We start from the raw sequence: 26,930 nt of genomic DNA on the forward strand, positions 1-26,930 counted from the left end.
AGCAAGTTGGGCTAGAATGATCCTCGTGGTCCCTTCCAACTCTACATTTCTATGATTCTTTCAAAATAAATGTTAAATGCTCACTTTGTTCTGTCGTACTCATATGCCCATTCACCATTTAAGAAGTAGCTTGCTAACTTCTGGTTACTTAACTTCTGGCTACATCTGTGTCGCTCTAACCCTAACCTCCCCAACATATCAATTGCATGTGGTGTGTGCCAGTGTTACATTAAGGATCCCACAAATCTGGAAGGAGAATGCACAGTGTACAAGATATAATGGACATTAGTTATCGGAGCAGATAGTGACAAGACTAAATTGAAATGCAGCAAGGACACTGGCCTCAACACACCCTTATTTTGATATTCTGGTTCTAGTAGGTAAGAGTTTTCCTATACAGATCATCTGAATGGCAACTTATTCTGTCCACAGTAGTTAGTTAAATGTTTATCGTCAACACAAATATGGCAGTGAGCAAAATATGGGAATAAAGCACCAACATGGTATGTGTGCACTGGAAATCAATATCTGCCTGTAAAATCTCCCCCATCTCCCAATATTTATATACGTGGAAACATCCACAAGTTTTGATGTTGGAAAGAGTTTGATTCTAAGTTGTTCATTCACTTAAAGGAAAAAGTGATTCCTGCCAATTCTTCCATCCCCAGGCCCCCTACATCATATTCTGCACCATTCCCAAGGGTCTCCTAAACAGAAGCAATCTTTCATTTTCAGAGGGTATAGGGAGCTGCAGAAGATGGGAAATCCTTGTTCCATGTATGTGGACTTTGTTTCATTCATGGGAGGAAAATTAGGATTCAAGCCAAAATGCAATAATCTGAATTAGAGATCCCTGTGTAAGAGGTGCTTTGCCATATGCTGCTTCAATTACTACTTCCTGATTAAAATTTGTATATGGGATAGTTGTGTGCCTTCCAATTTTTGATGCTTTTATGAAACATTTTTGAAGTTTAACCCTTCAGCTTGCTGGGCCTTCTCTGTGATTTGAATTCTCTTTTCCTGCTCTAGTATTCGTTAATGCTAAAAATAATAAATCATAGTGTGCACTCCAATGAGGTCTGTGCAGAAGTGCTCACATAATGGGGCCTGCTTCCTCTCCAGTCTCCCCCCATGTACTCTGAGGGACCCACAGCAGCTGATTTAGGTAGGAGAAGGGGAAGTCCTACTGCTTTAGAAGCAGTCTTCTCATGTAACTTTGGTGGTGTTATTTTTTGTAAAAAAACTGAAAATTAAAAAAATAATAATTAAAGAATGAAAGGTATCTTATTTATTTTTGGCAGAAAAGCCTTTCAGTGAAGCTTAATCCACTGTTGCAAACCTATCCCTGAATAGCTTTGAGCATGTGGAAAGTTCAGCTTGCAAATATTCAAGAGTTTTCACTGACTGTGGCAAATTCCCAGCAAGTTCTTTGTCTGCAGAGACAGAATAGGGGCATGGCTGTGTAAGCTGAAGTTTAGCAGAATGTGCAGGTGCACAGAAGTCATCACATTTTTCTACTCCTTCTTTGTTGCCTATTAGTAATGCTGAGACCAACCATAACTAGGGGCATATTATTACAGTGTTGGACTTAAAATAACCTCAGTAAGTCACATTCCCTTGATGTGTATGTATCTTTTCTAAGTTTTGTCTAACTTTTTCTCCCCCAAGCTGCTGTTTGACAGAGGAGCCCCACCAGCCAGTCATGTTTAAGGATAAGTGGTGGAGGTAAGTACCTTTTCCTCCCTATATTTAAGTAGTGTCTTGGCATCTGAGTTGCAATAGCTGTGTTAAGTCTCACCTGAGAGGATGCTAGAATAGTTCTGCAATGTTTGTAAATACGTATGTCCACCGACTGTATATATGGTGTTTTGCAGCTTGTTTCTTCTTCTGCATTAGGTAGCACTTTGGCTGGTTTTTTTTTTCCTAAAACTGGTAGTACATGAGTTCCAGTGAAAGTTCTCCATGTAATAAGCTTGGAGACTTAGCCATTGCTATAGTAGTATATTTCAAAGCAATTTAGTGAACATACAAAAAAAATTTTTTATGGAGAATTTCAAGGGTAAGGGGCAAACCTGCAAATGTTTGGGAGCATGAGAAAAGTTCTGACCACACAGTAGAAAGAAATAGGAAAAAATTGGCTCTAGCCCAATGCTTGCCATCAATTTGATTTGAATTAATTTTATAATGAAATGATTTTAGAATGTTGTATTATTTTATTGTTGTTAGCCACCCTGAGCCTGGCTTCAGTTGGGGAGGGCGGGATATAAATATTTTTATTATTATTATTAGTTGCCACTTAGTTCATTAACCACAAATGCAGTGCATTTTCTGACAACATGTAGTGACTCTTGAAATAGCTGCATAGTGAGATCCCCATAGGCAAAGCATTGAATGACAAGGGCTGTTGGATTAGTTGTAGAATCTATGCAGTCTTCTCTAGCAGGATGGAATTTCACAAAACTCTAATCTGTGGTACTACAGGGAGGTCTTTAGCTACAGTATAACAGCCAGTCACACCATGCATATATGATTACCGCCAAGCCAATAAAATATTCATCTAGGTTATCTCTGGCCTATCTGGAGTCCATTCTCATTAGCAAATGTTTATCAGATTAAAACATTTTCCCAGAATCATGGGGGACCAAATCTGCCTGTTTTTAAAAAATGAGATTTTGAGGCGTCTGTTCAGCCTGAATTAATATGACTCAGCAGGGTTTTGAAATTTTTTTGTTATTACTAAAAATTCCACCTCTGGCATTCTCCATAGATAATGCAGTCCCCCTGGGTATTTTGATGGCTAATTCCACAAATTGGAGTGAGCCTGTAGAGAGTGTTTACAATGTTATACCATAGGAATAGGTCTGGAATCCCATTCTTTGAATGTTTCAGGTGTATGATATAGTTTAACCTTAATGCATATGTGTGATCCACTTTAATTGCAACAAATCTGAGTTTCTCTGCAGTTACTCATCCTATTGTATCTACCTTATAATGGATTGGGGGCTTGCGGGGGTACTAGGCGTATCTAGCTTGGAGTTGTGAATTTCATAGAGAAACTTCCTTTAAGAATTGGAGGTCATTTCTATCCAAATAAATGGGATGAAATTCTGTATCTGGAATCATTTTTCTTTCTATGCATCACATGACTGTGGTCACATTCAGATTATCAAATATTGGCTTTATAAGGCAAGATATGCATGAGCTTCAGGCACTCACAGCTGCTTTGCTCCTTGCTTTGGATAAGCAGCGAAACAAGTCAGGAAGCTGCAGCTAACCATGACATCCTGTTGTATCTGATATGAGAACTAGTTGTTTATTGGATTTATATAACAGCCCGTCAGTAAATATTCCCATGGTGGCTTTCAACAATTTGGGTCCAGGATACCCCGAGGATCACCCTGAACCCTTATATTCTAGTACAGGTAGGTAGCCGTGTTGGTCTGCCGTAGTCGAATCAAAATAAAAACATTCCTTCCAGTAGCACCTTAGAGACCAACTAAGTTTGTTATTGGAATGAGCTTTTGTGTGCATGCACTTCAGGTGTATCTGAAGAAGTGTGCATGCACATGAAAGCTCATACCAATAACAAACTTAGTTGGTCTCTAAGGTGCTACTGGAAGGATTTTTTTATTTTGTTCCTTATATTCTAGCTCAGTCACTGAGATCATCTGCAGAAACTCATTTAGTTGTTCCCTGTGTTGGTGAGGCTTCTTTGGCAACAATGAGAAACAGAACCTTCAGTTTCATTGGCCCAGTCCTGTGGAATACCCTATCAATAGAGACGTACAGTGGGCGCCTTCTATGCCAACTTTTAAACACATGCTTAAAACTTTTCTATTCCACCAGGCCTATGCAGGCAATTAAGAGTACATCCCCCACAATGGTCTGTTGATGTTGGTTTTTAACTTTTTATGACTTTATTGTGTGGTTTTATGTTTTTATAATGTTGTAAACCACTGTGATATATTTTCATGACACAGTTGTATATAAATGTTTTTATAAATAAATAAAAACATCAAACACAATTTACAGTAATAGGTAATATCCAATAATAATACTGCAAAAAGCTTCATTGCACAGAGGCACCATAGAATAATTTACTGTACAGCCTCAATTTAAAATGCACTGAAAAAAGATAAAGAAGGTGTCAGGCGTGGCTCTCTGGGAAGTCTGTTTCATAGCTAATATGCTACTACTAAAAAACCACATCTCCTTAGTTGCCCTCTGCCTCATTTCATTGGTGGAGGCACCTAGGGAAAGGTTTCTGAAGAGAATTTTAAGGTGCAGGTAGGCATACAAAGGAGGACGTGATCTTTTCAAGTAACCTGCTCTTAGGACTTTGCAGGTTAAGACAGGAACTTTAAATTGGGTCAGGAAATATACTGGAAGCAAATAATGGTTAATGCCAAACAAGCCAGGATGCAAAAGCCGACTTCAAACTATGGTTTCATATCCTGACTTGTTTGGATGCCAGTACCCATATTTTCCAGTTTGGACGTCCCATTAAATACTTTCTGGTCTGTTTGCTTACTCACCTGAAAGGAGGAATGATGCTGTTGCATGTGGATTCCTGACACTTGTGCATAACTTCTTATATTGCCATAATTTGTCTTTTGTCCGTGGAGAAATAAGATTATTGTGATTTAAACTGTTACCACAGAAAAGCATATAAAAGCAGGCCATAAGAACTGCTGCCTTATTCCTAGCTATACACGTCACAGAAATATACTACTACGCATCAATAGGATAGTATATATTTATATAAACTAATGGTGGGAATTAATATTGGAGGCATTTATTGTATCTTTAAGTTTTCAAATGTGTACGATGCACCTGCTTATTTTTTGTTGGGTAAAATAGTGGTAGCCCAATTTTCAGTCTATTAACAGAACTTGCAACATGTTACATCACAATGGTAGAATTTGGGATGGCTTTATTTCCAGTGGGTCACTATATTGTGCAGTGTCTGAGAAGGGTAGCAAAGGTGCTAGAGTTTTTGTACAGACAATATTTGCTTGCTTTTGCAGGATATCTCAATTGGTAGAGCATTAAACTCTTAATCCCAGGGTCATGGGTTCAAGTATTAGGACTGGCAAAACAGACTTCCAAACTGGATCCTAGATGTGTCCTGATCATTATAATGGCTCTTAATATGTTCTGTTGGATGTTTTCTCCAGTCTAAACATCATATATCTCTATCAACTTCTCTCAAAATTCATGCAGGATCTGCCAAGACTGAGCTTCATTTGTATGGTCCATTTTATCATCTTACACAGCTTATGCATGTGATTCGCACTTAATCACAACAAGCGTATTACAAGGCTGTTCAGTTATTGTTAACTTTATTAATGCTCCCTTTCTTAATATTCAAGTTGCTTTGAGTTCACTTGCTTACTTCCTCAGCTACCTGCCTGTAGTGTGACATAATTATAGCTGTTTGCCTTTTCCACTTACCCGAAGCAATATACCTGAAGGAGCGGGTTGTGTTATTTAATATTTTGTTGGAAGCTGCCCAGAGTGGCTGGGGAAACCCAGCCAGATGGGTGGGGTTCAAATAATAAATTATTATTATTATTATTATCTGTTCCTATGAGTCTGAACAAGACCCACTTTTAATGCTGCTGCCATTCTGCTGCTCACGTCTACAAGAACCAGTCATTTTAGACATTTGAGATTCCTAAGAGAGCCTTTGCTAATGGCCTTTGGTACCTACAAAATATTTTGGCGCTGGCAATGTGGAATCTGGTCCCTGCTTCTGGTCCTTGCCTGAAAGAAGATATTTTGCTTTTTTCCATTTTTTTTTTATAGTTTGTAATAACATAAAATTTATTAGAAATATAGAGCAATGTGTTGAGTTACATTGCCTTTCCTTAATACCATGGTGATAAGCTGCCAAATCCAGCGTCATGTAGCACAACACATATTAAAATTGGGGTATGCTTGTTACGGCTCTGACAAAATCTTCCTTGCCTTCCAGTATACCAGCTCTGCTGGTAGGGAGGTATAGTTTCTATATTTAATATAGCATTTGGTTTTGGAATATTTTTTCATAAGCTTTGTGTTCCACCTGCAGTGGAAATGCACTTAATCTCCATGGTAAAAAAAAATGCTTGAAAAGTTTAGGATTGAGAAGAGAGTAAACTAGCTGCATGTTTTTTCAATGTGAATAACCTTAATCTGTGCATGATGTGTAACCCTAGTTTTTTTGTTTTAACAGTAGATAAGCATGAGACCACCGCGGCACAGCTGCATGTGTATTCACTCTTGAAGCAATTGCACACTTTATTGGCTGACAATCTTGGCATTTTTCAGTATAAACAAATTTTAAGGGCACAGAACATCTGTGTCTGACTTGTCAAATAAACTTGCTTGGTGTCATCTGATGGAGCCTTCTGGTAGTGAACAACTCTATGATGATCCTGACCTTGGAGGAAAGTCTCAAGATCCAGAGACCAAAAGGCAGCATGAATCGGAGCAAAAGCTATCCAAAATTACCCACAATGCCTTGGAGAATATTAATGTGATTGGTCAAGGGTTGAAGCATCTCTTCCAGCATCAACGTAGGAGGTCCTCAGTGTCCCCCCATGATGTTCAGCAAGCTCAGGTTGATTTGGAGCTTGAAACGGAATTGGAAAATCAAAGCACATGTGCTGAAATTGATGGTGTCTCTACCCACCCCACAGCTCTGAACAGAGTTCTACAACAAATCAGAGTGCCACCTAAAATGAAGAGAGGAACAAGCTTGCATAGCAGACGGGGCAAGGCAGAGCCTCCAAAGGGAAGCCCCCAAATCAACAGGAAGTCACTCCAAGATATTCATTCAGGCCGGCCCAGATCCTCATCAACTACTGATGCCCCTACTAATATGTCTGTGCTGGAGATGGCCTCTCCTATCTGTCTAGCTGGTGAAGAGGTTGCATCAGCAGATCGGGTGAGTTCTGTTTATAGCAAAGTGTATTTTCTTGTTGGATGCTGAAGCATTTCTTTGAAAAAATCTGAGCATTGAATATAATAGCAAGGGCAATAAATGTGTGTGTGTGTGTGTGTGTGTGTGTGTGTGTGTGTGTGTCTATATGTATATTTCCTTGAAAGCTATGCACCTGAGTAAAGAAGAACATAGTGTAATGTTCTTGCTGCACTGGTAATAAGAGAAGATGGCTGCAAACCAGCTCTCTAATGCAACAGCTTGTTGGCAATAAAGAACAGTAGATGCTGACTTACCTTTTTATTTTTGGAAGTTGTTTAGTTTGTGGAAGTAGCAGAATCTCCCAAGTAGACTGCTTTGCACATAATAATTGATTTTTTTCCCTTCAGTAAGTCCAGCATTGGATTAAATTTAAGATGTAAGGATCTGTATGGCCAAGAGGTAAATGGTAGTATGCAATTCCAACTGTGCAAGTTGCTGCAGTATATAGTGTTCTTTATAGTGTGTTTTTTATTGTATTTTATGTTGAAAACTTTTAATAACATTTGATTGAAAAAAAATGTATTGAGCCATATTGAAGCTTACTGTTTCATTAGATAAACTTGGTTCTGGGTATGAAATATTTTGGTCTGCAGTATAGAAGGTATGCAGAAAGATCTATGTGACAGTTCTTTTCTGAGGGAGAGGCAGGGAGTGGTGGTTCTATGTCTTCCTGAAATTGAGGAATGGAACTGTTAGCCCCAAAGTCAGTGCAGTCATGTCTGTGTTTCCCAATTAATTCCATTTGGTTTAATTAATGAGCAGTGCTTCCTGTTCAGATATCTAATGAAAAGTTACAAAAGGATATGGTGGAAACTTGTAACATGGCAGTGGCTATCACAGCAGGAGACATTGCGCAAGTAAAACAGCAGACTGAGTGAGGTGATGAGGCATGGAAGCCTGTGGGGTAGGGTGCATTGATATGGGGATCATCAGTACTCTTCAACATAGGTGGAGGAAGCAGAACTGAAGAAACAGGAAATTAAGCTAATGAATTTAGGAGAGAAGAAGCAAGTGTGTTGCAGTTGGGACAAGGACAGGTTGGAGTGGAACAGACTCTTAAAGCATGGACTCATAGTTTCTGATCTGTTGTGTGTATTATATGGAAGTGTACTAATTCCAAGTTAACTTGTGTGTGTGGAGGTTTTCTTTATGCATGCATAGATGAGATGGAACACATCTCTTCAGTAAAAGAAGGTCACTGTGAGACAGTAATTATGAACATCAGCCTTGCTTGGCAAGGTAAAGATACTCTGCTCTGTGTTTTGCACACCTTTTTATGAATCATGAAAGTATGGACATTAGCATTTCCTTGAGTTGCTCTTGTGGAGTGGAGAGGACTGAAACAAAGTCTTATGTTTAAGCATATCTACAACCCAAAAGTAGGCACCCCTCCTCACCACTTTTTAGTAGCAAAACAAGACTTTAACTGCTAACATTTTGTAAAGGTGGTTGGTTTTGATTGTGAAGAGAATATAAATAAAAAGGCCTGGTCCAGCCAATGAAGGAAACCAGATTTTCTTCCCCCACTCCATGCTTATGATGTCAGCCAAACATGCCACCAGGAAACACTTTCCCCTCCCTTTCCCTCAACAATAAAAAGGGCCCAGTCTTGCCCATGAAAAAACCAGGTTCCCTGCCCTCCTTCCCACCAGTCAAATGTGTTTTTGGGATAGTTTGCCACCACTCTCATTGAATTGTGTGTTTGGGTGTGCAAGTGTGTGGCAATGATGAACGTAGAAATTAAACAATGAACTCACATAGATACATTGCTGATTACAAAGACTGGTAGGCTGGCTGGCTAGCCATAGAAAAGAAGAAAGCCTTGTGCTTGTGGCTGCTTTAATCTTGTGCTTACAAATGGAAGAAAAAGTACCTCAGCCTCAGAAAAGAGCATCAAGTAACATGCAACTGGTTGGCTCAGATTGAAATGCTTTCTTCTGATTGGTTGGGAAGGCTCTTCATAGTTCTTGCCTAATGCTATGAAACAAGAACAGACTGTATCCAAATGTGATACATTATATTGCATATGAATGATAAGGAACATAAGAGATTGGGCTACAGCTTGGGGGGAGGGGCTTGGGGTTAGGATGGGCAGTGCGCCACTTGTACTAAGTGAAGAACTTCCATTGATCCCTAACTAACATGAAAATTATTATTTAAAAAGGCAGATTAATATGTGACTCAAACATCTCTAGGAGCAGCCCCAGGAAAGAAGCATCATCATCATCATCATCATTATTGGGGGAGGGGGGAGGAATCCCCATCAGCTTCTCTGCCCATGTGTAGTTAGTGGTAATGGGATCACTGTCTTTTATAGCACTGTTACAGTACAGTCATATCTTGGTTCTCAAACGCCTTGTGACTCGAATGTTTTGGTGAGTGTTCCGGTTTGCAAACGTTTTTTGGGAGCTGAAAGTCCGATGCAGCTTCTGCGGCTTCCGATTGAGTGCAGGAAGCTCCTGCAGCCAATCGGAAGCTGCCCCTTGGTTTTTGAATGTTTTCGAAAGTCCAATGGACTTCCAGAACAAATTCCATTTGAGAACCAAGCTACGACTGTATATCTAAAGCAGAATATGCTCATAAGGTATCTCATCTAATCTTGTAATTCTTAGTTTTAGTTTTGTCTTAAGGGAAACAAATCAGAGTCTATAGGAAACTTTGTTCCTCTGTGTCTTGTTATATTTTATGAACTATAATGGCATCATCAAATTCATGAAGAGCTAGGTGTAGTCTTGTATTGTCCAAGACAAAAGTTGATTCTGTGCTTCCAAAGACATTATGGCAAACTGGTTAGTAGCAGAGTGTTGAGTGGATTTTGGCCAAGTGAGACATTCCTCACTGTATATTGTGTAAGTAAAGAAATGCTTCACATTAAATTCTGTCCCCTCCCCCTCAAAATGCAGCTCCATAAAACTTAGTGTGCTAACACAGAAATACTTTTTTAAAAATCAAAATCAAAATCAAAACCCACACATCAATATGGAACAAAGATAATTTGCAAGCATTAGACAGAACCCATCTTGGTAGCCATTTAAAATAAGAATAATAAAAAGAATAGAAAAAGACATTTTGCATTCTTTATTGACAGTGACATAACTATGTCATGCTATCTTAATTCAGCACAGTAAAGAGTTCTAAACAATTGTGGTATAAGATAGAACCGAGCAGTATTCATAGAATCATAGAATTATAAAGTTGGACGTGACCACAAAGAGCATCTAGTCCAGGCTTCCTCAAATTCGGACCTCCAGTTGTTTTGAGACTACAATTTCCATTATTCCTGACCACTGGTCCTGCTAGCTAGGGATCATGGGAGTTGTAAGCCAAAAACCTCTGGAGGGCCGAGGTTGAGGAAACCTGCTAGTCCAACCACCTGCAATACAGGAATCTTTCGCTCAGTGTGGGGCTCAAATCCACAACCCTGAAGTAAGATTATCCTGCTGTACCAACTGAGCTTGAAGTGTTTGAAATGCATTTGAATTTCAGATAAAACTTATTCTTATCAAAAATACATATCAAATTGTAGGTGGCTGTTCTCACACTATCTTTAATGTTTTATGGAAAATATGAGATATTTTCTTTGTTGTTCATTGTGTTTTCTGTTTTATGCACTAGCATACATATGAAACCAGTGTTCATTATTGATGCTCGGCACAGTTATACAGTGGAACTTGAAGACCATGAACCATTGACTTTGAGCAAACAACACCAGTTCCAGAAAGTTTGACCAGTTACCTTTAAACTAACCTGGACTTGAGATGGATTTCAGCAGATTAACTGCATTCTATTCCAGCAACAGCAAGAGTCCTGTGGCCCTGTAAATTTAACTGATTTGTACTAATTAAAGCTTGATAAGCACCAGAGAGTTAAACTTTTACCCTAATTGTTATAATCCACTTACTCTTGCTTACAAAGCTTTGTGCAGCAGTAAACTGATTTGCAGCACAATCCTGCACAACTACTCAAATGTAAATCCTGTTGAGTTGAATGGGACTTACAACCCAATATATTTATATTGGGTTGCAGCCATAGGGTGATGCCAAGCTGTAGTCATACTTGAAGCAGACCCTTGAAATCAGTGGACTTATTGATCTCTATGTATTTGGAGTATGGTTAATGTTGGCTGTTATCTGTAGCATTTAACGTTTGAAAAGACAGTATGCTAGGTGATCATGAAAGCGGCATTTTAAAGAAATAAAGCCAAAGTGACTCATACAAGAAGTGCCAAAGTGACTCATTCAAGTAGTGTTGCACATAATTGGTGCTAGCAGTCTACAGGAAGGAGCTATACTCTCTATGCTTACCCTTCTGCTGGTTCAACTGGAATGTCATCTTTAGGAAGCTTATATCTGACAAAAGCTGGTCAAGGCACATTAATGAAAGAGAACTTGTTGTCTCCTTTGTGTCTGTGGTGTGGCTGGCTATTAAACAGTGTGGTGGCAAAGGAAGAACCATGTGGCAGGTTTTCTGATTGGAACAATTGAAGGGCCTTGATCTGGTGGTGTTTGTCCTACGAGTTCCAGAGTGATTCCTTTGGTAATCTAAAATGATGCCATTAGTGCTTATAGCATGTCTCTTCCCTGTATGTGTGTGTAGTATGAATTAATATAAAACTCCCCTATATTCAGTTCTTTGTTTATGTAACACCTAAAATGACATCATCACCACACCATTATTATTATTATTATTATTATTATTATTATTATTAATATACCACCCTATACCTGGAGGTTTAAAGGGGCACTGATCACCTCCCTGGCCAGCCAGCTGTTCCCTTCTTGCTGGTTTTTATCAGCCAAGAAGGGCAAGGGTCTAGAGCGCAAGTGGTCACCCTGACTAATCTGAGCACCTTATCCACATCTTTGAGTCTTACCAACTGAAACTCATCCAACACAACAGGACTAGACTGTGCTCTTGGGATACCCCAAGAGATTTATCTGCTATAACAGTAGAGACAAGGCCTTAGTGGATGCAAGCAATTTTATCCTCAAAATGCTTTGCAAACAAGTCAAAGCAAGCTACTTTTGGTTCTATCACCTCCTTTGGACCATCCTGTAAAAGGCCCCATACAACCTGGAAAAGCGCTGCCAGATGCCATAATGAGGATGCAATGGAGGCAGCAAAGTATGCCTTCTTTGCTGCTTTCACTGCCACTAGGTAGGCTCGATAATGAGCCCTTACCGTTGTTCAGTTGCATTCATTCAGATCTTTCTTCTTGCATTCAAGCCATCTCCCAGCTTGTTTCCTCACCCTAAGCTCTGGAGTATACTGGGGGTGGGGTCAAACGGGCTTCACGAAGTGGGAGAGGGAGCTTGCTTACTCCCCCCACCCGTAGTGAGGCCTTCTTAATACTTTTATTTTCTGTTACATACTTCAGTTTACTGTTTACCAGATCCTTGAACTAGCCAGAAGTGTTCTGAGACTTCTTGATTGGGAACCATAAGCCCAAACTTCTGTGCTTGATTTTATGGAGCTTGTTGACCTAGATCAGGAGTCAGCAAACTTTTTTAGCAGGGGGCCAGTCCACTGTCCCTCAGACCTTTTGAGGGGCCAAACTATTTTTTTGGGGGGGGGGGGGATGAACAAATTCCTATGCCCCACAAATAATCCAGAGATGCGTTTCTACTCATGGAAAAACACGCTGATTCCCGGACCGTCCGCGGGCCGCATTGAGAAGGCAATTGGGCTGCATCTGGCCCACGGGCCTTAGGTTGCCTACCCCTGAGTTAAGCAATCTGAATTTCTTTTGCTTTTAAGCACAAAGGACTTAAAAGTTGGAATACTGTGTCAAAAACTGTCATAACCAGTCACAATCCAGAGAAAGCACACATTCTACTCGTGTAAAAACACGCTGATTCCTGGACCATCTGTGCGACAGATTTAGAAGTCGATTGAGCTGGATCCGGCCCCCGGGCCTTAGTTTGCCTACCTATGACCTAGAAGTTGTCTTGTCCAAGTATAATGGATGTATTTGTTGTACAGGTGGTTTTTAAACACAAAAATTATAAAATGATGTTCCTCATAGGAGATGGTGGTCACTTTAAAAGAGGGACAGTTATATGGAATTCTTTTGTAGAATAAGAATTCTGCAGACCAGTTTCTGGAGATTCTTTCAGTTGTGATGGAAAAAAAGAGAGCTCTAACTTCCAAATTACTTGTATTCTGGTGAGGTTAAACTACGGGAAGCTTGATAAGCAATCTTAATTATTAAAACTTGCATGATGGATTTTACTAGTTCTTGTAAGGACACTGGGCATTGGCAGTGTGCTGCAGAACAGGCCTGTTTGGTCAATTGAACCCCAAAGCAATGAGTGCGTGCTATTTCTTATCGCTGCTCCTTAGAAGTTTATTAGACTTCCTTATTGCCTATAGACTAGAGAAGAAGCGAAGTCTAGAGCATGAGTCTGAAAAGTTTAAATGGCCAATCTCTGTTGGTATAGTGATGAATTGAAACACTAATGAAACTAACAGAAGAATCATGGAAGAAGATTGGGATAGCCAAGGATCAGAGAGTGATGTAAGTTAAGAGAATATTTAAAAATTTCTGTGTTTAAGTGCTTCTTTCTTTCTTTCTTTCTTTCTTTCTTTCTTTCTTTCTTAGAATATTTTTTTATTAACCGACCAATCACATCAAATCAAACCAAATTACATAAATTCCAAATTACACAGCCGAATTTTAAATTTTTGTTGGGGGTACCCTTATTTCAAGTTCCGAAGGGATCCAATCAACTTTTTGCTTCTTACTGCTGTTTCAATGTCCACAAATCTAACCTTATGATGTTCACAGTACTATCCAGTCCTTTCTTATTATTTTTCCATATCTCTTCTTGTTATTTTCATATATTTTTCCTTTCTCTTTGTGACCTCTGATAGTCACCGCAAGCTGGTTAGAACAGTTTGTAATCCTGCGTGGATTTTTTTATTATTATCCAGTAGCCATATCCAGACGTTTTCCATATAACATCACTTCCATACATCAAAACAGTCTTAGCGTCATTAATCTTCACCAATCTGCCTCCTTTCTCAAAACCTCAGAGGAGATTCACTAGGAATGCAGTCTAAAAACAAGTCCATTCTTCCTCCCGGCTATAAATCCTTTGGCAAGATGGCGACTCCGAATTAATTGCTGCGCCATTCCAAAAGCTCTTATTGCTTCTCGGTCTCCATAAAGCATACTTTTGGTTAAAGTTTATCTCCACACAGACCTTAATCATCCTGCTTGGGTCAGTTCAATCGACGGTTCTAATGAGGAGGGGTTCTTGTAAATCACATAGAAGGAAAGTAAAAAAGGTTCCTTCCTTCCTTCCTTCCTTCCTTCCTTCCTTCCTTTCTTTCTTTCTTTCTTTCTTTCTTTCTTTCTTTCTTTCTTTCTTTCTTATCAAGCTTTAAAGGTGTCTATTACAAATTACCTGAGCCTATCTGGTGTTTGACTCGCATTATCTGCTCTTGAGTGGCTACCATGCCCGCAAATTTCATACAGTTCTGTAAAAAAACCCCAAAAAACATAGCACTGTGTGTGTCTCTCTTTGTATACGTATGTGTATAATAGATACATGCAGTGCTTTTTTCCTTTAAAAAAATGTTTAGGGGTACTCTCATTTTCCTGCTCATATTGAAATACTGCCCCTCAATGAGGCCAAACTTAGATTCACAAAATGTTTAGGGGTATGCGTACCCCTGGGTCCCCCCAGAAAAAAAGCACTGGATATATCCCTGTAATAGTGAATGTGGGCAGTACAAAGCTTCAGATTTTTCAAATCAGAATTTGGAGTAGATATCTTGGTTAATAAGAGTTCATTTTATTTAAAATGCCCAAATGAAGTGTTGTTGCCTTGTACAGAGATAGGATTGCATTGTTGTGTGTTGGAGCAAGATAAGAAATGTTTAGATGGCAGTACGTGGGCTAATTGCATATTGATAAGGCAGTCTCAGAACTGCAAGATTGCATTACAAGCTGACATAAATCTCTGTCTTTGCATTGTGCAAAGAGACCTTGTCTATACTAGGCACTATTACTGGATCAGTTGAATATAGGACGTAAAAGTATGGGCTATTAGGAACAACATGCAATAGTTGAGTTGTGTGTGGGTAGACTTTCCATATTCTTTCTTGCCAATAAACAAATAGGCCCACAGTAGGAAATATTTCAGACTCTGAGCTATTTAGCCAGTTAAGAATTCAAGTGTAGCTCCATGGTCAAAAGGTAAATGCCTGCACACATGACAAATGCACTCAGAGGTATAATGTTCTCTGATGTGCTGGCGAGGCCAAGGTTTTTATTAGTGTGCAGTTGGAAACAAAATGTGCATTTGGGGGGGGGGGGAAATTGTGCAGTTGGAAAGCTGATAATGCGCGGCTGGAAAAGGGGGTGGTGGTTAGACACATTAGGCATATGCGTTTATAAAGCACTTAAATTACAGGCAAAATCAGGGGCAGCATGTACACAAATTATATAAAGGTAGATTGTGCTCAGTATCCATACTTAAACTGTCCAATCATATTGAAACACCTCCTTCTTTTGGGCTCGTATTTCCTTTTCTGTACATTCGTCTCTGGGAAGATTACCAGTATGCTTTGCTGTATTTGTATCCTTGTATTCTTTTTTGTGCCTGCTAAGTTGCTGAACTAAGGCAGATTGATAAATGAATCACCACTGTATTGTAGATAGGAACTACGGACTCCTGTGGAGAAACTGCCACTGATGCAGAGTATAAGCAAGAAGTAAAGCATGTTCAGCCTCTCTTCCCTCCCCCCTTCTTCTTCTTCTTCTTCTTCTTCTTCTTCTTCTTCTTCTTCTTCAAAGTGTGGAGTGACTGGTGAGGAATTTGTTCAGTTGAAAAATCGTTTAAAAAACAAAACAAAAAAAAACCTAGGCTAGACCTCAACTTGTACCAGAACGTGGCTTCAGAACCAATTTCAGTTGTTAGCTATAGTGTTTGTGGAGGGGGCAGAGAGGGAAGTGGGAGAAGTCATGCAGCTGTGCATATATAACATTTGTTTTCAACACAAACTAAAACACTTCTGTTTCAGCAAGTATACCCAATCATTTAATTTTATTATGTATACTTTTTCTTAAAGTTTGTGACTTATATGTCTATTTGGAAAAATATTTGAAAGCTGTGGCTTTTGTTAAGAAAGTATTGGATCAGAGGAACAATGGCTATAAATAGCAAAACAACGGGGAAGCGTGTTTAAAGATATTTCTCACCCCTTGAAACAGCAGTTTCTGCATGGTAAACTGAATATTTTGCTGTGCAGAATTTACTACCGCAAGTTGGATGTGAAATATTATTTACTTAAAGCCATGAGGCAGTTGACCTGAATTCCATTTCCTAGCCTCAGAACATTTCTCTTAAGTGACTGCTGTTCTCACAGAAGAAAAATGAATCAGAGAGACTTCTCAAACTTTAACATTTTGCCAATAGAGGGTGCTGTGGACCTTTTGATCTCTGTATTTCAAAAGACTAATGTTATAGCTAATGTAGAATGGTAATACAGCTAAATCATGACTTCCAATATTTGGTTTGATAACAACTCAAAAAAATTGGGGAGAAGTGATTCTTTGCCAACTCACATAAAGGCAGATTGTAAATATGCCTATGCATTTCTCTTACGTTATTTGAAAGCTGTAGTCAGTTTTCCATTTTTTTGGAGGTAAGTCATTAAACCAAGTCTGTATATATTACATAAACCATGCCCCACAACACTTTGGGTGAGCCAGACTCAGACTGAAAATATCCACCCAAACATCATATAGATCTGTGTATTTTAAAGAGTGCTCATAATATCAACTGCTGCATTGCCTAAAATATCAGATAGAGCTCATATACAGTTAATGCATATCCTTGTGAGTAATAATACTTAACTTTTATATAGAACATTTCAAGTGTTCAGAGTGCTTCACATAATCAAGTCTTACATTGAGATTAGATAAAAGAGGCTTTTGCTGGAGTAAATGGCAGATCACTTCTTTGAAAAGCAGTAACTTCAAGTCCCTGTCAGGGAAAATGTTGGGATATAAATAAATATAAAATAACAATAATAACAACTGAGGAAGATTTATTGGGCAGTGGAGGCAGTATGTTGGTTCATTCTGCTCTTCTTTCCGCTCTTGGAACACAGGGTAGAAGCATAGTAAGTTAGCCTCTGAAGCTGTTCTCCTGCGCTGGCCAGTTATTGGAAATGCTGTTGAAAGGGAACCAATCCCTTTCCTTCAACGTTCAAATTGCTCTCTGAAGACTCATTAACACGATCCCTCAGTGTGTAATATCTGCCCAAAATTATTATTTTCAGTTTTGCTATGAAACTTAGAACCCAGCTTTCATATTCTGTCCACCTGCCAAGCTAGCGTGCAAGTAGATAAGTAGGTACCACTGTGGCGGGAGGGTAAATGGTGTTTCCATGCGTTCTGGCATCCATCACGGTGTTACGTTGTGCCTTTACCTTTTACCCACCTGGAATACTCTTGCAGTATCAACATTGAATGAATTTTCGTTTACAGTAACTCCTTGGATTTATTAATTTATGCAACACACATAAATACTTTAACAAGCTTGCAGTATAGCCTGTGATGTCTCACTCAAGTCTCAGTTATAGTATGCTAATTTGATTTACGCTGCAATCCTGTGTGCCCTTAATCCGCTTGCAGTGAATTAATTGGAATCATGTAATGCACCTCCCATAACACGGACTGAGTTCATTTTGCACACTATTTGTTGACAGTGGTTACCCTACATTCCTCTTTCAAGATTCTTGTAGTTTTTGAAATTTTAGAAGTAGAGCGTTTTCCACTTCTGTAACGTAATTGCTCAGCTTTCTTATTTAATACAGTATTAATTTATAACATTTAACAAGGACTTCTGTTGCTTTTTGTAAATGATAATAAAATGGACAATTATTATAAACCTAGACAGCATCTTAAAAAGCAGAGACATCACCTTGCCGACAAAGGTCCGTATAGTTAAAGCTATGGTTTTCCCAGTAATGATGTATGGAAGTAAGACCTGGACCATAAAGAAGGCTGATCGCCGAAGAATTGATGCTTTTGAATTATGGTGCTGGAGGAGACTCTTGAGAGTCCCATGGACTACAAGAAGATCAAACCTACCCATTCGTAAGGAAATGAGCCCTGAGTGCTCACTGGAAGGACAGATCCTGAAGCTGAGACTCTAGTACTTTGGCCACCTCATGAGAAGAGAAGACTCCCTGGAAAAGACCCTGATATTGGGAAAGATTGAGGGCACAAGGAGAAGGGGATGACAGAGGATGAGATGGTTGGACAGTGCTCTCAAAGCTACCAGCATGAGTCTGACCAAACTGCGGGAGGCAGTGGAAAACAGGAGTGCCTGGCGTGCTCTGGTCCATGCGGTCACGAAGAGTCAGGCATGACTAAATGACTTAACAACAACAAAATTTGTATACTGCCCTTCATCTATAGATCTCAGGGTGGTTCACAGTCTAAAAACACAAGATAAAAAAACACAAAAGGCATTATAAAAGCAAGAACAGAAACAAACCAATAACCCCCACTCCCCACCACCACCTGCCACAAACACAGTTAAAAGAGTATATAGGGTGTCAATCACATTTTCGCCTGGCTCCTAAGGGTGTATAATGAAGGCGCTTGCCAAGCCTCCCTAGGGAGAACATTCCACAGATGGCGAGCCACGGCAGAAAAGGTGGCAGTTGTGTGTTTATCTCCACATTTCAGTTGTCCTAACTGTAGTGTGTGCATCTATGTGTACTCTGTATTCAGGATGTAGAAAAATTAGACATTCAAGGTCTATATAATACATGTTCAGACTAGTGATTTAGCAGCATCCTGTGTCCTAAAGATGGCCAATTTGGATTGCCACTTGGACCACGAGATTGCAAGTGCATTGGAAGCTGGTGTTCTATCATGCTCTGTGAGACAGGGATTGTTTTCTCATCTGTTTGCCCACCCTCCACTACCTAGGCAGTGTTGGTCTTACCACCAACTTTTGAAGTACTTTTAAAAGAGTCGGCAAACATGTGAGTGGGGTGTTTGGAGCTGTAGACTTTGTGTACTTGGACTTCCAGAAAAGCCCTTGACAAAAGCCTTTGCCAGGGTTCCAGAGTCAACTTACTTAGTAGTGGGATAAGACAATGAGTCCTTTATGGATTAGTAACTGGTTAAACTATAGTATGCAGAGTCTGAGTAGAAGTCAGTGATTAGTTCTCACAACAGAAGAAGTCAGACTGCCAAGGAATCTGTACAGTGGAACCTCAACTTACGGATGTAATCCGTTCCGGAGGTATGTCTGCTGGTTGAAACGGGATGCTAGAAGAGGTGTCTTGTGTGCATGCGCATTCGGTGGTAGCGCGTTTCTGCGCATGCGCAGATGTCAGAAACCACTTCTACACATGTGCGAATCGCGGCAAACCCGGTGTCTACTTCCGGGTTTTTCCATGAACACAACTTGGAACATCCACGAGAGGAAGCGTATGTAAGTCGAGGTTCCACTATATTTGGGTGGTCACTTTTTAACTTACTTATTTGCATAAGATACCAAATTTAGGATGATAAAAATAAAAAATGGCTTATGAAGAACTCCAAAATGAGCGAACAGGCAAATACAGTTCAGTGTAAGGAAGTGTAAGGTGATGAGCATTGGTGCAAAAAGCTTTAAATTCACATATAAAAAGTAGTACCTCACATTACGTAAACTTCAGGATGTGAACGCAGCAAACCAAGAAGTATTTTTTCAGGTTTTGCCGCATGCGCAAAAGCGCTCTACTGTGCCACACGCATGCGCAGAACAGGTAGCAAAAACCTTGGGATCTGAGTGGCACTCCGGAACTGATCCCGTCCGCAAGCAGTGATACCACTGTACACAGATCAGATATAAACTGACAGCAGCTAACCAGGAATTAGATCTTGTAGTCCTGATGGGTAGCTTAGTTAAAACATCAACTTAGTGTGTTGTGCCTTTGAAAAAGGTGTACGTATAGTCAAACCTTGGTTTTTAAACGTCTTAGGCTGCCAAAAGTTTCGAAAACCGAACGCTGAAAACCTGGAAGTGAATGGTTCCATTTTTGAACTCACCTTGGAAGTCTAACAGCTTCCGATGCGTGTTTCTCAATTTTCCCCATTGAATTACTGACAGCCCTTTGATCCTCAGTTTTCGAACATTTCAGAAGTCGAACAGACGTCCCAAACGGATTATGTTCAAAAACCAAGGTTCCACTGTACTGCATGTTAGGAATCATTAGAAAATGAACTTTTTCTTGATACAAAACCAAGAGTCATCTAAGGTGGGAGATTCAGGACAGAAAAAAGGAATACATACATTGCATAGGTCAATATGGAATTACCAGTCGGTTAAATGACTTTAGAAGGGGTTTCAACGAATTCATAGATTTATGGTATACGTGATTACTTGTCACAATGGCTGTTTCCTTAAGAATCAGAGGCAGCATGACTCTGAATGCCAATTGCTGGGGGAAAGCAGTAATAGAGGGTTATTTTTTCCCTGTGGACTTCCCATAGGACACTGGGGGAAGCGGGAATCACCTGAAGTAGATAGGTGTTTGCTCTCATGTAGCAGAGCTTCTCTTATGTATCTGCCACCACAAGAGTGTTGCTGCTGCAAGAGGCAAGCAAGTTAGTGACACTCCTAGCAGGCCTCTAGACTCAATGCAACTTTTGAGGGAAGAGCAAGGAATTGTAGATGAGGTGGGCTTAGACATCATCCGTGCCACTTCTACTTTCTGACTACTGGCAAATCCTATTGAAAGTTTAACTTTCTGGCAAGGACAGTGGCCCAGACTGTTTCCAGGAGAGTGGCATGGATGGCTCTCCAAACAGGGCCTGCAGGTTAGGGAGTAAGGGTGGCAGAAGATAGTGGGGACAGCAGAAGGCAGCAGCAGCCAACGTCAGACTGCGCAATGTGTTGCATTGCTTCTGCTCTCCTTTGCAATAGTGTATGAGTGCAACTGTTCTACACTTAATTTCTACTCTGTCACCTCATTTTGGGGGGTGAAGAGGATCTGAATACCCTGTTTGCAACATGAAGACTATCTGGAAGCACCTTCAGATGGACTGTCTGTAAATATTGGTTGCATATGTCTTCCTTAGGCTGCTGGTATTATTAGAAGCCTCATTACTGTCTTTATCACTCTCCTTAGGCTTCATGAATGTTGATTGCCTGAGTCACTGAAATCTGTTGTGGGTTTGTTATTCTGCCTAAAGCATGTTTCAAAATAATGCCTTGCTGCATTTCGTTGTCAAGAACTCAAAGAAATGGAGCTAAGAAATGGTGTGCTAATGCTCTGTGAATGCTTTATTTATATAAAGTGCTCATTTTACACCCAATAAGACTTTCCGGATCAAAATACTTGGAATCTGTTTCAGGAATAACTGTGAGGGTGTTGTGGTATTAAATCTATGGCAGTCTAGTGAAAGTAGCCTAATGGGTTTTGTAGCATTGTACAGTCATACCTCATGTTACATCCCCTTCATGTGATGTTCTTTCAGGTTACGTCCTGCGGTGACCCGGAAGTACCGGAAAGGGTTACTTCTGGGTTTCGCCGCTCACACGTAAGTGCAAAATGACGTCACACGCATGCGCAGAAGTGGTGAATCACAACCCGCACGTGTGCAGACGCGCCACTGCGGGTTGCGCTCTTTTCATGTTGTGACTGGGCCTCCGGAACGGATCCCGTTTGCAACCAGAGGTACCACTGTATCAGTCTTTTGGAATCTTCACTTAATTTGAAAGCAGTGCACCCTGGGCCAGATTCAACCCAGTAGTTGTCCTAGTGGAAGCCATCGCAATAAGTCCTGCTAGCTCATCAGGAGTTCCATCAGCTGTCCATCCCCACACCCTCCTCAAATTTGTTTGGGAGAGTCTGGAAAACCCCCTGAGCAGCTTGTGGTGGTGAAGGGAGATAGTTCCATCTAGCCAGAAGAAATGCTTGCACTGATAGAACAATCCCCTCAATGCAATGTTGAACTCATCCCACTTCATTTAGGTAGGTGCTTGTCAAATAACACAATTTCCTTGGTTTAGCTCTTCTTCTTCCTTCTCAGGCTGCTGATGAGAGCTTAAATGCCCTATTAAAAAGTATCATTTATTTATCTGAAGCTTGAACTATTAACCTTTTAAATACTCTCTGTGCCTGTCTGTAAACCTGTAATGGTAATGTCTAGCTAACTAGTTTAGAAATATGTAATATAGTGGATCTTGATAATTGAAGTTTAATATGTATCCTGATTTTAGAAGAAGAAAGGCTGAGATCCCTGTTTCTGAAAAAGGTAAATCTGTATTGTAATTGATGAAAAAGCATGGTATAATCCTTTGCCCTAGTCCACTATCAGATGCATGAACTGGTCATGTGTATGCAGAGATATGTGATTAATAATAATAATAATAATAATAATAATAATAATAATATGAACCCAACATTGAAGGAAAGAGCAAGATTTTGCAGGTGAACGAGCAAAAGTAGATAGGAAAATAGAGTGACCACTCTGGTTTTTTGGAAGGGACAGTTTCTGGATTTGTATGTCCATTATGTGGCCTGCTGCCATTGATGACTATCTGATTTGGATATAGGTGATATCTGTAAGCAAGAATAGGCCTACCACTCAGGATCTGGAAGAAAAAGAAAGAATACTTCAGAAGGGACTATAGGTTGTTGTCCTGAAAATGTTTTGGCATAAAGTTGTAGATGACAAATGGAGTTTGTAGTCCTTTTCTGTTAGGATTGATCCTTTAATAGTTGATGCCCATCTGGCCTTCTTGATCCATACTTTGAAGTGACCCCAGTTGATTTCATATTGTGATTCTTCTCCTTCACGCTCCCACTCCCTGTGAATTCATTTCTCATATATTCCCTATATATATATATATATATATATATATATATATATATATATATATATATATATTTGCTTTCGTAGATTTTCACGGGTACAGGAATGCAGGTTTTGGTGTCCTCGGGTGTCTTCCCGTGTAAAAGTTGGGGTGTCTAGGCGACGTTTCGACGAGGTCTCACTCGTCATCTTCAGGCTGGTGCTTTCGGCTTCTTGTTACTGGAACAGAGCGGGATCTCAATTGGAGGCTAGACACCACACCCCCTCTACAGTATTTATAGGAACTCAAACATTGAGATCCCGCTCTGTTCCAGTAACAAGAAGCCGAAAGCACCAGCCTGAAGATGACGAGTGAGACCTCGTCGAAACGTCGCCTAGACACCCCAACTTTTACACGGGAAGACACCCGAGGACACCAAAACCTGCATATATATATATATATATATATATAGTGTGGCCCTGTTAATTGCTGTACAGTGGTGGTATATAGTAATCCTGAATAAGTAGGATGTGTATGTAATTGGAAGACAGAAGCAAACAAACTTTAGTGTTGAACAGAACAAGTTTCAAGCCAAGTTATGAGTAACTAGTTCATGCAAGCAGAACCATTGGTCAAGAATTATGGGAGCTATAGTCCAAAATATCTGAAGGGTACCATGTTGGCCACCCCTGCTCCAGTTTATTTACTGTGAAATGAAATCACATTGTTTTCTGTAATGGGCACCGGTGGCTAGAAGATGACAGAAGCCTGGGGCTTTGCATCTAGGTGGCTGATAAGGAACTGGGGCTAGGTTTCCAAAGGCATGTTTTCTTCTTGTCGAGCTAATGCTGCTTCAAAGGCTAGCATTATTTGGGTGTTTGCTCAACTAGTGTGCTCACTACAAAATCACCATAATAGATTTTATATTCCTAAAGAAGCAAAGTGGCTTTCAGCTTGTAAAGGGTGCCAAAAGGTATTGCTTACTTTCCAGTTTACCCCAAAATTTCCATTTTATTTGCAGGGGAGGAGGGGGTACAGGAAAAGGCTTCACAATTTCTGGAAATTTTGCACATCTAGTGATGGCTGTTCTGCATCCTTTCAGTTCTACCTGGATAGCATCTCTTTGTATGGTGCTTAGTTTTGATGTGATTTTTATATTAAGCAAGCAAAAGCAAAATCCTGTCAACCCAAATTAAAATCAAGTGGGTGTTTGGCATATTCCATGCTTTTCATATTTCTAAGGAAACACTTGACGATATTACAGTGATTAAATATCTTTTTACAGTGAGTAAAACTAGAAAAAGTACTCGTGTTTTTCTTGTCCAGAATACTTGTATGTAATCAGTGGCAACCTGGTCAGTCAGGTCACATTTTTATTACCTGTGGTCAAAGGCCATTGCAAAAATTCAAACAGGCTCAAGGCCCGCAACAAATCAACTTTGCAAATACAAACATTGCAAAGCCAGAATAAAGGATAAAGAACAAGCAATAAAACAAAGGATAAGAAAGCAATAAAATGAATAATCAAATTATAATCAAATTGCTGTATCACCATGATAATTTATAGCTACCCCTGAAAGAACCTTTCCATCCATCCTTTTTAGCAGCCAGTGCAAAAAGACACCTTATAAGTCAAAGTCAGTATCTGACAATAGATAAGACTTATTTGGGGTGATGGTTTTTGAGGGTAATCTCAATAAATCCAAATAAAATAATACCCAGACACTTAAAGCATGATTTAAAGTACATAGGACAAAATATGTGGAAGGTCTTCCATCTCAGTGGTTCAGCAAAGACAGTTCCATTGAACCAGAGGAATCCAATCATATTTGCCATCAGTTGTAGTGGCTGGCATAGTCTGAAAAGAGCTGTAAAGATCCAATACTGACCATCCTCCATAGCTCAGTTTTTATAGGTGTCCACCTTGCAGTCACTGACGTGTATCCACCAGATAGGCACATGTCTGCTGGAATGCAGTGGGCTTCCATTGATGTTCTTTATATTTAGCATAAAGTAGAAGCTGCACTTCCAGCTGGGATCAGCTCCACTTTGGACCTCTGATTAAACCGTGCTGAATGTAAGCCTCGCTGCAAAGAAGGAAGAGAATGCACATACAATGCCAGGTAAGTAATAGGTGGACATGGCTGACTTCACCTCTGCCATAAGGCCTGCCTGAGGCAAGAGCCACCAAATAGGGAACTCTGCAATGAACTACCTTCATTCCCTGGTCCTGTCCATAGAGCCTGCAGTAATTTACACCACCAGAAATGCAGAGAGAATTACATCCATCCCATGGGAAGGGCAGAAAACGAAGATTTACACTGCCGCCATCCCAGTTTGGGCCACACAACCTTTTGTCCAGGAGCAGTTAGAATGCAGCTTAATTTGTACAGTAAATATATGCACTAACCTAAAGTACATACCATATTTTTCCATGTATAAGACACCCCCTATTTTGGGGAACTCCAAATTAAGAAAACATCCCTTAGCAATACCCTAGTATAAGACGAGCCCCAATTTTAAACTTAATTTTTTGATAAAAAACCCTAGTCTTATACATGGAAAAATACGGTGATTCAGAACTTTAAAATAGTTTAAATGCTCATGTTTGCAACGTTCTCATGATATTATAGCTGTCTTTTAAAAAAGAAAGTAAGGTATGCAAGTAAGAGTTCTCAAAGGTAAATCGGGCTGTGGATTGAAGCCTGTAATCCTGTGCAGGAGTAAGCTGCACTGAACACAGTGAGATGTCACTCCACATAAATATGCATAGACTTGGGTTTCATGGGGGTTCAAATGTTAAAAAGGTTGGAAGGGAAAAGTTCTGGAATTTTTTCTTTAGTTCTGCTTTGGATCATGAAATACACAGAGGTAAGATTGCATGTATGATGCAAGCAAGTACAATGTGAAACCTAATTATCAACCATTTGAATTCAGTCCTTTCCCAAGCTATAGTTGAAAAATGTTAAGCATTGTTAAACAGGTTATACTGGACTTACTACTTCTGTGTTGCTTCAAAGGTTAATGCGGAGACAGTTGCTTGTTCTAGCAGCTGTTAACCCCATGCAGTGTTAGGCAAGAGAATTACACCCGAAATGGGTTAGTAGTAAATTGTAATTCAACTTCATGTAATAAAGCATAGAATACTTGTGTTCTGGACATTGCTAAATAAATGAATTGATGTAAAAATAGGGGCAGAAAAGTACTTTGTGTGACAGACTGGGTCTGATGTTTCCCTTCATGCTAGGCATCTCAAACAAGTGAAAGAACTGCTAGTTTCCCAGTCAACTTGTGCAAATTGTTTGTGCTCCTCAGTCCTTCGGTGTGCAGAAGTTTGGAGTTGGTACTTGATATTCCTACATCACACAAAGCTTCCAGAAAGTGAAAAAGCAGTGCAACCTCCTCTTATGCTCTCTACACCAAGTAAGAGTAGCTTAGATGCTCTCCTCTTGTGGATGGAGATGAATGGATGGCAGTCCTTGATGCCTCCAATGGTGATAAAGCTTGAGCCAGACCTGTCTGTGACTCAGCTGATCAGATCCATCATGAATGCAAGAAACTGGTCAATCAACAATGGTGAAGATTTTTAGAAAAACAAAGTTATACTGTATGTACTTGGATAGTATCAAAATCTAACATGGAGTAAGAAGCTATCACCAGTATATCTTTGAAACCACCTTAATGATGAACTCAATTTTTATGCAAGAATGTCAGGAAGGAAAACAAAGTTAGCTTCCATGGCTGATACAGTAAGATGTTTGATGGAAAAAGAGTGAATAGATATAGGGTTGTCTTCAGTGTTGCTGTTTTCTAACGGGAGTATTTTCTTTCTGATTCCCTCTCTCCTCTATATCCTCCTGTACACTTCAAAATCTGACCCAGAAAGTATGTGGGACCTTTGAACTGCCTGGTAGGTGACACAGGAAGCTTTAGGAGAAAGAGGAAACTTGGGGGAGGGGAGGGGGGAAGAAACCCCTTTACTAAAATAAAATCTTCCACAAATGGAAAGACAGCATTGGGGCGGGGGGGGGGGGGGCGGGACCATAGAAAATGCATGTAAAAATGTTTCCATGTTTTTAACATCAGGGATGTTAAGTTACAGTGGTACCTCAGGTTACAGGCGCTTCAGGTTACAGACTTCGCTA

The 26,930-nt window shown here is 39.9% G+C and overlaps 1 protein-coding gene across 3 annotated transcripts in view; it reads left to right on the forward strand.

The window, feature by feature from the left end:
* Positions 1–26,930, forward strand: part of TMCC1 (transmembrane and coiled-coil domain family 1) — a 103,391-nt gene that overhangs the window by 12,741 nt on the left and 63,720 nt on the right. Inside the window, exons 2-3 of one of the 3 annotated variants that reach the window (XM_083724652.1) lie at positions 1,669–1,725; positions 6,684–6,931. In XM_083724652.1, the coding sequence (XP_083580778.1) occupies positions 6,725–6,931 (207 nt within the window). In that variant the 5' untranslated portion in view covers positions 1,669–1,725; positions 6,684–6,724. Of the gene's footprint in view, positions 1–1,668; positions 1,726–6,217; positions 6,932–13,113; positions 13,485–26,930 lie in introns of those variants that run through there. The other 2 variants (XM_083724653.1, XM_083724656.1) reach the window with 2 other exon arrangements.

This window comes from Podarcis gaigeae (assembly GCF_964106915.1).
Source record: "Podarcis gaigeae genome assembly, chromosome: 2".
NCBI lineage: Eukaryota > Metazoa > Chordata > Lepidosauria > Squamata > Lacertidae > Podarcis > Podarcis gaigeae.